The sequence below is a fragment of the Stegodyphus dumicola genome, chromosome 9 (assembly GCF_044657685.1).
Source record: "Stegodyphus dumicola isolate Sdum_Otavi_A_Nest chromosome 9, ASM4465768v1".
Classification (NCBI taxonomy): Eukaryota; Metazoa; Arthropoda; class Arachnida; order Araneae; family Eresidae; genus Stegodyphus; species Stegodyphus dumicola.
Window position 1 is genome coordinate 138,537,381 of NC_140776.1, and position 11,694 is coordinate 138,549,074.

The window sequence follows — 11,694 nt, forward strand, 5'->3', positions numbered from 1 at the left end:
GTGAGCAAGGGCGTTGTCGTGGTGGAGAATCCAATCGCCCTTGATTACCGGGCAGACGCATTGGACTCGATCCCTCAAGCGCCGAAGCACTCCAGCGTAAAAGTCAATTGTGACAGTCTGTCCATGAGCAACAAACTCCTTGTGAATTACTCCTTTACCATAAAAAAACAATCAGCATACACTTCACACGCGACTTGCTCATGCGCGCTGTCTTTGGTTTCGGCGAGGAAGCAGTATGCCATTCTGATCTTTGACGTTTCAACTCAGGATCGCACTCGTACCAGTAACCACTCTCATCACCAGTAACCACTTTCTCCAGAAGGTTCGGATCAACATTCAAAAACTGGAGCATTTTCTGGCAAACAGTCATGCAGTGGCATAGCTAGGGTGGGGCGAGGGGGGACATCTGTCCCCGGGCGTAGCATTCAGGGGGAGCCAAACTGATGTTCGAAATTTTAGAATGAAATTTTTCCATTCTTGGCACAGAAAAAGGGGCGCAAAATCTTCAGTTGTCCCCGGGCGTTGAAAACCCTAGCTACGCTTTTGCAGTCATGCACTGTTTCTTCTGATCCACCTACAAAACTTTTGGCACACACTTTTCGCATCATCATATTCTCCGTCACAATCCTCCACACCATACTCTGACTGAGTCCCAGTTCATTGGCAATTAATCTAGTACTAAGACGGCGGTCATTCTTTAAAAGTACCTGCACTCTCTCCACATTTTGATCTGTTCGGCTTGATGATAGCCTCCAAGAGCACAGTCATCATCTTCAACATTCCCGAGGCCATCTTTGAAACATTTGTGCCACATGAAAACCATTGCACGGGACATGGCTTCTTCCTTAAAGGCCTCTTGAATCATATCGAGAGACTCCGTGGCGGTTTCGTTCAGTCGCACACAAAACTTAATCACATAACATTGCTCCATTTTCACCTCTCCCACTTTTCGACCGAGGTCAATGACACCCACTCACGCTGCAAGCGATGCGCACTCTCCAAGGTTCCGGAGGCAACTGCTGCAGCGTCAGTTCGTTCCCTGAGACGCTCCACTACTTCCTCCACCCTGGGGAACCAGTCTGTGCGCACTCCCCTACACAGAAATGAACCAATCTTGAAACTTCCGACTCACACCCTGTACATACCTGCATTCATATATACATTTCTGGACCCAGTCCCCCCTGATAACAGAACAGTACCAAAACATATTCCGCTGACTATTTCTTGGATTTTAGATCAAATTGGTAACACCTGGCTTCATCTCTTGCGAAGATAATTCGGCAAATTAATAATTGACAGTCACACATCATAATCAAATATCCACAGGTTTCCATCCATTCTGATGGGCCCTAAGTTGCTGAACGTTTTAGTTCAACCTGGGTTAAATCCTAAGTAAATGGACTGGCAGCATGGACATTTTTGAGGTCTTCCCCATGTGTAACATAGATACGATCAAGTTTCCCTTAGAAACCTTTTATGAAAGTAGGCCCTTAGGCCAACAGACCCCGTGTGCTTTATCACAGCCACATAAATCAAACCATCTATTGATTTTTGCTTGCCAGTCAATTTGCATAGCACAAACTAGAAACATCTTGTGCTCACCTCCCATATCTTTATGGATGATAGTGTGCATGGTTTTGCTAATGTTCTATTCCTCCTCTGTCAATCACAGAGTTACCAATCTCATGTCAGTATCAATCGAGCTCGCTCAATCACTCGTAAGGGCTGTGCTTAACAAACGCCTATCCAAATATGGCTCATTTACTTTCTTCCCGTCATGAAAGCATTTGAATCAGTTGTGAACACATTTTCTGCTCACAGTTTTTTTTTTTTTTTTTTTTTTTGTTGTTTACTCAAACAGGGCTGTGGAATTTTAATCAGGTCAAAAAAAAATTATGTAATGAACGAAAAAAAGAACATCTCAGTTATGTTGTTCCTTTAAATAAAAGGCTTATCTTTTGGTATTATAGGTAGTGAAGCTGATTGCCATACCGATGGGCCCAGATTCGAATCATCGAGAAGGCACTCGGAATATATGCTGCAAGAAGACACTCAAAATACACGGTGAGCTGAAAGTCCTCTTGAGAAGTTGGAGGTAGGAAAAGAGGGATGGAAGACCCTCGAAATTCTAAATTTCAGTACTTTTTTTTTTTTCCAAAATGCAAAAAAAAAAAAAAAAAAAAAAAAAAAAAAACAGCAGTAACAGTTAATTTATATCCTTGTTCATACAAAAAAAAAAAAAAAAGATGACTTAAGAATTCATTAGCGATAGATTAAACAAAAGCAAAAATGTTACGGGTGTTTCTTATTCCTTATTTAAAACTGGCACGAAATTGCACTGCTTGGCAATAATTTCACGGTCAACAAAATAATATGCAAGTATTCTTTGAATTTTCCTTTTCCTCACACAGTGCAGGAACAAATAACACAATTCTGAAGCAAAAGGAAGTATGCCACAAATCAACTTCTGTTTCGATCAACTGACTTTCTTTTGCCAAAAACATCCTTATCTGCAATTATATTGAATCATCCTGCATGTTGTTTGTCTTTAAACATCTGCTGGCTAATGAATATCATTTTTAAAGTCAAAAATCGAAAAAAAAAAAAGTGGAGAGGTTCTGAAAGCAGCATTATATTTATCTTCTCTAGCCATATACATAAGTAAACACCAGTGCTTGTTTTGAGTGAAATACATATACTGGTTTGCTTTCATTATCATTACAGGGAAGAAGGATGCAATGATTATATTATCAGTCAACAGACTGTGAAATATCCAGTATCATTTTCAAATCCCAAAAATATCACCACCGATTATGAAGAAAGTTGTAAAGAGATTACTGAGAATGAAAAGATTTCCAATACTTAATGGGAATTCTGAACACAAAATCATAGGACATGAACAATGAAACTTTGCAACTGAACAACAAATTATGTCTCTCAATAAATTAAAGAGAAACTATCAACACATAAAACAAAACTGCTTATAACGTTGAAAAAAATTAATAAAAGAAAACCAATGTTAACCCCTTAACTGCCGCGGGCATATATATACGCCTTGCTCAGCCGATGTGTTAACTGCCCCAGGCGTATGTATACATCCTTCCAAACTGCTATTATTTGCTTTGCGCTGCTACACCTAAAATTATTCGCAAAGTTAACGCATCGGCTGCGCATCTGGGGCAGTTAACGCATCGGCTGAGCAAGGCGTATATATACGCCCGCGGCAGTTAAGGGGTTTTAACACTGAGCTTTCTTTCATAAATATCTGTATGTCAATAAACCAAAAGACTATTTCGAATTACTGTTAAAATTTTGAAATACAGAAAAACAATATTTTGAGAAATTTATAGCTGCATTTACTCGCATCATACCTAGTTTCATATCAAGTTGCTAAATATTAAAAGCCATTACATCATGGCATTCAATAAATAAATGACTTTATCTCTGGAAAGGATACATACTGGAAATTAATATGTACAAGAAAAACAATCCAAATTAATTAATTTTTAATCCAAAATGCCAATAGTGGATGAATATAACTAGATGGCATTTCAAAAATTCAAATCAAAATGAAACAATGTAAATTATATTTCTTATAATTTTTATTACAATTTGCTTTTACTAACTAGTAGTAGCAAACTAATAATTACTAACTAGTAATAACTAATTTTACAAGTCTGCAAATTTTTTTTTTAATTCACATATATTTTAAATATAAAATGCTTAATTGCAATCTATTATGGGTATCCATTTAGGTCTCTCTAACATAAATTACTTCAATATCAGAAATGTCATCAATTATTATTGTTAAAAATACTACATGCTAACACAAAGTCTGAAAAATGAAGGAGAAAGTGCAGAATCGCCCACTGCTTGGCGCGTTTTTAAGAATTGCACATACTTGGAGTATCCATGTACACATCGACCTATTTTCACTTAAAAAAAACATTCCAGAATTGCACAAAAATGGCATTGCGCACTCTCTTGACTTTATCCAAGTACACATCGACCTATTTTCACTTAAAATGTCAAAGAAAATTGACAAAAATTCAATTCTTCTTACTCTTGTAAAAAGCACCAAACAAACGCCAATCAAATAAGTGAGCGATTCTGCACTTTAGCCCAAAATTTAACCTTTTCTGGCAGTTTCATTAAAAGAAATACAATTAAATTCCAATGAAATGCATTTAACAACTATTTTATTAAAAAAAAATAATCATAAAAAGTAAGTAAAATTTTACAGTTTATTTACTTTTCCTCAGTAAATGCAACTAATGAACAGTTTTATATATGCAATATGAGCCAGAAACACGCTTAAAATGATTTAATGGACATATTTAATTACCAAATGATGCTGAATGCTGCTTAACTTTGTGCAAAACAGTAGGATTTGCTAGTGTCTGAATAAAGATCAAAATTTTATGCAATTCGATTTGTACCAATACTTGTATTACTGTTGTACTACATTATGATGTAAAACAAAATCTCAATAATATATAAATTTAATTACAATTCTGGCAAAATACATTTTCTAACAAAAATCCAGCAAAATTATAACCTGAAAATAATTTCCCCTTCAAAATTTTTTGGGGTCAGGTACCTTTAAATAACTTTTTTTTAAACCAAAATTTTGTTTTATGCTTTCGTATTAAGGTACTTACATATTTTTCCATCAATCCTGAGGGCTGGTAAGGATCACATGTTTGATAAACTAAAATTGTGTCAAACATATCTGTGGAATTTTGAAGTACAGACCATTCATTATTTAAAGTTAAGCAAAACAGCAACCTGATTTTGAATAAAACTCTATCAATTTTGAGAGTGATCAAACACAAGTTCTTCAGAAAAAAGAAAATTCAGCAAAATGGAAGGAGCAATTTGGTTCTTTATTTAGTTAAATAATATTATTTATTTAATGAGATTGACGCTTTATTTAATAAGATAATCAACAGATACAGGTTTATATAAACAGCATTAAAAATATAAATAAATAAGGGCTCAATATTCGAGATGATCTGACAAACAAGTTTATCAAAACTAGCCCCAATCATTTCAGAGCCAAAAATCCATGCTGGTATTTAAAATACATCAAAATTGCTACCTTTCCTGAACTTGGTGTCACATAAATGTACTTAAATACGAACCTAAGTGTTATGGCACCGTAATTGGTGCCTTTTGTAATTGTACCATTTTGCCATATTCCACAATCTTTTGATGATCTGAATATGTGCACCGTTATTACCAGTTCCATAACTTTAAAAATATTCCACTACTTGCTGTTCTGTAGAAGGCAGGTCCCATATTCTAATTCTTTTTTCAAAAATAAGAGAAAAAACTCAAATTTATATCCTTTACAAAAACTAGCCTGACTTATTGAATAAGGATCATGGTTACCTAAAATCAAAGTGGAGATCTTACAACTGTATTGCAACATCAAGCTTTTTCATTACTGAAATGAAACTAGACTGTTTGACAACAATTTTAAACTGTAAAAAATTGTCAATGGCAAAATATATCAGTACCAAATTTGATATCTTACAAGCACTGTAAAATAAGCCTACATAAAAATTCATTTTAGAACCAAATTTAGGATAAACTTACTTTAAAAGCTTTTGAAATTTAAAGGACTAGATGGTTTCTTTTTGTATTAGCATTTCAGCAATTTCTTCGTATTAAATCCCTTGAACTAGAGATAAAATGTTTCTGAATAAAATTTTACATACAGTTACATGACAGAAAAAGTTATCTTACTAGCATATGTATCTAAATATTTATTAACGGCTAGAGTAGACTGATGGGTGCACCTTGTATTATCACGAAGTTGTTTCATTTATCGTCAAGTTGTTTCATTTATGATAACCTGAGTAGTTTAATGTTATGGAAACAATATTATGACGTAATCGGTTGTGTGATTGATTGCAGTAAATTTTGTATTATGGGAAAAGATTTGTAAGGGCTTGTGGTGTGTTGGTTAGGAAGTACATTGTTTGTTTTGAGGTTTAGATGGTAGAATGGCTGAATGTTGTTAAGATTAATTTGAAGTTTCTGTACAATTTGGAACGAAAGGGAAAAAGAGCATTGATTGAGTGGTGTATAAATGAAGGTTTACTTAGAAGCCATTATAAGTGTCCTGTTTGTACGAAGGAAATGCGCATGATCAAACGTCAGAGGGTACTGCCAACTATGGAGAATATTTTTTACTCTTATTTTTGTGAATTTATGTGGCGTTGCCAGTACACAGATTCTAGTTAGATAATTTTAAGAAGTTTTTGAATGCTGTTAAGGAATTTTGTTTGACTGAAGAACGAGAAATTTCTAAATAAGGCAAGTACATATTTCCTTTGTGTAGTGCTAAGATGAATTTCCTTTTTTTAATATTATTTGATTGCTTTATTTAAAATTATAATTTAATTATAGTTTCTTGAGATTATATATTTTTGTTGGCTGCTCCTTAAGACTTTTTAAGTGAATATAAATATGTGTACATGGACAAAGTTAAGACAGTGCGCAATGCCAAGTTTGTGCAATTCTCCTGATTTTTTTTTAAAGTGAGTATGTACATGGATACCAAGTTTGCGCAATTCAATGTATACATGATAGTAAGTTTGCGCAATTCTTTGATTTGTTATTTTGTCTTTGTATAGTGTCCATTTTTGGAGCCAAAATAACAAGTCAAAGAATTGCACAAACTCGGTTATCCATGCAACACCAAAAATTGCCAATTTTAGCCAAGGGGGTACCCGTAAATATATTTTTTACTTTATTAATTTTAAGAAAGTACTGTGTTTACAAGACTCCAATATAATTAGTTTTTCAGTTAAGATTTCATAAAAATGTTTTTTTTTTTTTTTTTTTCTTGAATGTATTAGTATTAATTCTGATTCTAATCAATTCTAATCATCACTTGGTGATTTTAATCAATGGCAACTATAATCGGAATCTAATCGAATCTGATGAATCTAATCAGGTCTAATCATCACTGGCTGATTAAAATTTCAAGAAATTTTGATAAATTATGTAAATACTATACCTATATACAATGATTAATTATAGTGTTTTTGATATAAGAACTTTTTAAATTGCAATTAAATTTGAAATTATACAAAAAGTAACTCTTGCACTGCCTCAAATAAAACTAAATGATTTATGGCTGATCTTTAGAATATGGTAACTGGTAGTTTGACAACATTTTGGAGGCGATAAAGGTTACTACCTGGGACTTTGGTAATAATGTGAGCAGTACTCAGTTCCGATTACGCATTATTTTGTGTGAGGGAAATGAGAGATCATGGGATATGTCATGTGATATTAATGGACAAATTACGGTTCTTTAATCGGAAAAGGGGGGAAATCGGGAAAAAATCTGGAAATTTTGTATTTGGCTTTATTCTGTGTTCTGTGAAAGAGTGTTCGTTAATTTTTGGATCCCATGGCTTTAACTAAAGTGAATTCGAAATGGGTATTTAGTGGGATTGAAAGGGGTAGTAATAAGTGTTTCTTTAAGGTTGCGCGAGATAGAAGCAAAGATATTTTATTAAGTTATTTATTTTACCTGGTACCTTGCTGTGAACTATAAGTATGACTTTAAAGATCCTGAAACAGGTGCACATACGCTTGCTTTTTATTTAGCGGAGTACATAAGAAAAGTTTATCGGACACGTAATCAAGATTCTGAAGAAGATTAGGTAAGTTAGTATTTTTAATTATTTGAGGATATTATTTTTATGCATTGTTCTAAATGTAAGTTGGAAGTAAAGTAATTTGGTATTATTGGGAAAATTGTTATTAGCAATGATTTAGTTTAAAGTAATTAGGATTGTAAGCTAATTTTTATTAATTTAATGTATGTGCTTATTTATATTTTAAGTAGTGTTTTTGAATTTAATTATATTTTAATTAAATGATAGTTATTTTGTGAATTTTATGTTTGCAGGAATTGGGTATACGTTTTAGTTGAAGTAAACGTGCATGGAAATAATTTAAATATTTGACACTAAGTATTTGTAATGTTTGCGGTATGAATTCGTTGGTGACGTTTATAATATAATAGATAATTTAGAGGTAAAAGTTTTTGGATATTTTATTTATTTTATACGTGGAAATGTTCATATTTGGAAAGGGTATATACTTTTTCGTTATTAGGTAATTTCATATATGTTCTTTTTAACGGGTTTAAAGATTCAGAAAATTGTCATGCATTTTCGTGAAATCTTTCTAATTTATGAGAAAAAAGGAGTGTACATGGATATGGTGAAGAGTGTGCGCAATGCCATTTTTGTGCACTTCTGGGATTTTTTTTTAAGTAAAAATAAGTCGACGTGTACATGGTTTAGTGATATTTTAATTAAATGATAGTTATTTTGTGAATTTTATGTTTGTAGGAATTTGGTATACGTTTTAGTTGAAGTAAACGTGCATGGAAATAATTTAAATATTTGACACTAAGTATTTGTAATGCTTGTGGTATGAATTCGTTGGTGACGTTTATAATATAATAGATGATTTAGAGGTAAAAGTTTTTGGATATTTTATTTATTTTATATGTGGAAATGTTCATATTTGGAAAGGGTATATACTTTTTCACGATCAGGTAATTTCATATATGTTCTTTTTACTGGGTTTAAAGATTCAGAAAATTGTCATGCATTTTCATGAAATTTTTCTAATTTATTAGAAAAAAGCAGTGTACATGGATATAGTGAAGAGTGTGCGCAATGCCATTTTTGTGTAATTCTGGGATGTTTTTATAAGTAAAAATAAGTCGACATGTACATGGTTTATGTGTATGTGTTATTTTGAAAAACGCGTAAGGAGTATGGTATTGTGCACTTTTTCCCAATTTTGCAGTGAATATTTGTCATGATTAAGCAGTTTTGTTAGATAAAATTTCTAGCATAAGTGTAATTCAGCTAGTAGATTGTTGGAAGAAGTGTTCAGTAGATAAAAAGAAAAGAAACATGTCTTTACTTCGTGAAGACAAAATGGCGGCAGGAAAAAAAAATAGAGGGTTGCTGTAGGAGAGTTGGTCGCCAAATTTTCGCCAAGTTACCATAATCTAAAGATCAACCTGATTTATTTATATATATGCCAGACATTTGGCCACTAAGCCATTAGTCTTGATCTTGTTTCGCCAATACTTAAGAACAATAGAGTTAAAAGATAATAGTGCAGTGTACTTGTCAATATGATTATAATGGTTATCTATGCAGTGGTAAAAACACAGCTTATAATATATGCGATGTTTTTAAATACATAATTATGCATACTTACAAATTTTAACTGGTAAATATGATTCTATTTTACTTTATTAAGAAAATAATGTGCATTTACAGAATTTGAAGGTAATTATAGTGATGATTTCTCAAAACTATAATTATACTGCTTGTGCATATGATTTCTCAGAAACCAGTTGTCAGAACTTTCCTTTCTTTTGACTGTAAGAAATGAACAATTATTAAACTTTTTGCGTTAAAACTTTAGCAATTACATGTAATTTTACATTGAAAAATTTATTTTGTGATCTTAAATTTTTCTTATTTTAAGAAAATAATCAGTTATTTTCAAAATAGTTCATTTTAGTTTTTTTATTTTGAAAAATAAATTACCCCAAAATAATTTGTATCTATAATGCTACATGCAATGGGTATTATAATTCAATGACAAAGAAGGTATATTATTTTTATTTACTTATTTTATAAATTTTATTTATTTTTAAAGTTTAAATATAAGTAATTGTAGCAAATGCAACATAAAGTATATCAAAATATAGACACAAAATTCATAATTCAATTAGTTATAAAGATATCGAGCTTTAAATGTGTTTAAATGTTTGGCGTATTTTGACATTTTAAAGGTACCTGATACCTTAAGATAATGGGATTAATTCACATTCATTTACAAGTCTTCAAATAAAGCTTCTGTAGGATAATAACATATTTAATATAAAATCAAATAATGTAACAAAAAATGTAATAAATTTATTACATAGAAAAATTTTAAGAAATGTATGAAATTTTATTTTAGTATAACTTTTGCTGATATCATTCACACATTCATTCTGACTTTACAATGGAAAAGCATATTATTCTAATTACAGTTAAACATTTTATTGTTTCACATGTGCAAAAAATACATAAAATGTCACTGATTACATTAGTGCAGTTAGCTTCTTAAAATCTAAGATACCTACTATTAAGACATGTATGAAAAACTTTTCGTACATACAATTATCAGGGGAGAAAATAGTTGTGAAGGATTTTCTCCGGAATACTGGCTACTTAAAATAACAGCTCATTTTAATTTGAATCGGGAATAAAATATGCCAGTTAATCGTGCCAACCATAGACTACCATTTAATATGAACCATAATCAAAATAAAAGTTATAAATTTATTTCTAAAAAGTGCTGAAAAGCACATTCACAAATAATTATTTTCCCAAATACATGTCAATACATGCATCTTATTCATAAAAAAAAATTGCGATTAGGAATGACTTTTTCTGTTCACGTATTTAAAACATTAATAAAATTAATGTAGGCGATTATTTTTTTTAAATTTAAGTTGTAAAATTAACAATGACCAATGCTCACATTTTTAAGTAACCGTTACTTAATATTGTAACATGTGTACATAACAAATATTACAAACTTTCGAACGTACAACTGTAAACAAGATTTTGACGTTAACACGAACTACGTCAGACATGCAGTACTGATATAAAATAACGAGAGCTGTTTTCTTTTCTTTCACGGTGCTGTTTTAATATCCCAACTGTTACTAAAAATTATTAGGAAAAACTTAAGCATCAAAATACTTTATCCCTTGAATGACACAGTTGACTTAATAACAAGTTTGTGAAATTTCTCAGTTTGATCAATTAATTATCGAGTGCTTAATATGACAAGTTTAATTTTCCTAATCATTCAAAAGGGATAAAAATTATTACAATTGAAAAAATCCCACAAAATTATTACTTTCTGATACTTCTGATCGCAAATCTCTAGTGATCCAGATTCAGACAAAATTGAACACTTCACTAGTTCTTGTTTCAAATACCCAGAAAATTCAATTTCATACACAATATTTCATTAGAAATACATTGACGGTATATACAGAAATTTCCGCTCATTTATAACAACATACTTATTCGTAAGTGTACGATCGAGTTATATCGCTTATCAGAAGTGAAACAAGCAGCACCAACACTTCCAGCGATTAATCTACTTACAAGCTTAGCCGCTTCAGTCCATGTTCGAGCTTTCTTTTTTCTCACTTGTCTTTCTTTCGAAAGTTCGATTTGCATTTTTCCAGATACACAAATAACCATTAGTGAAGCATGTACAATGGCGATAGCCAATACAGGAAAAACAATGTTAAAAATATAGTAAACGTAAGCACTTTGTCAAAACCATCAAGTCAGCCATTACGTTCGCCATGACACTAATAAGACAACAATATCACGTGACCTCCTACTTGGCTCAGTTTAGTTTTATTCGCGGATTATTACGGATATTTCGAAGCTGGATATTTTAGAGCCATAAATAAAATTTAGTTCTTCATGCTTTCCGATTTCCTCCATTTAGATCATCTTTTAGTTACAGAAATGCCCTCAATACAAAAATATATGCTTTACAAAAATTTTATTAATATGAAATTTTACAATAAAGTGAATTTATGTGACTCGATAGTGAACG

The 11,694-nt window shown here is 31.7% G+C and overlaps 1 protein-coding gene across 6 annotated transcripts in view; it reads right to left on the reverse strand.

The window, feature by feature from the left end:
- The window catches only part of Asx (transcriptional regulator additional sex combs), a 118,154-nt gene extending 106,690 nt beyond the window's left edge, over nucleotides 1-11,464 (reverse strand). For 2 of the 6 annotated variants that reach the window (XM_085824146.1, XM_035377913.2), the window contains exon 1: nucleotides 11,229-11,463. In XM_085824146.1, the coding sequence (XP_085680272.1) occupies nucleotides 11,229-11,327 (99 nt within the window). In that variant the 5' untranslated portion in view covers nucleotides 11,328-11,463. Of the gene's footprint in view, nucleotides 1-5,601; nucleotides 5,687-11,228 lie in introns of all 6 variants that reach the window. The other 4 variants (XM_085824149.1, XM_085824148.1, XM_085824147.1 and 1 more) reach the window with 3 other exon arrangements.
- Nucleotides 11,465-11,694: the final 230 nt, after the last annotated feature.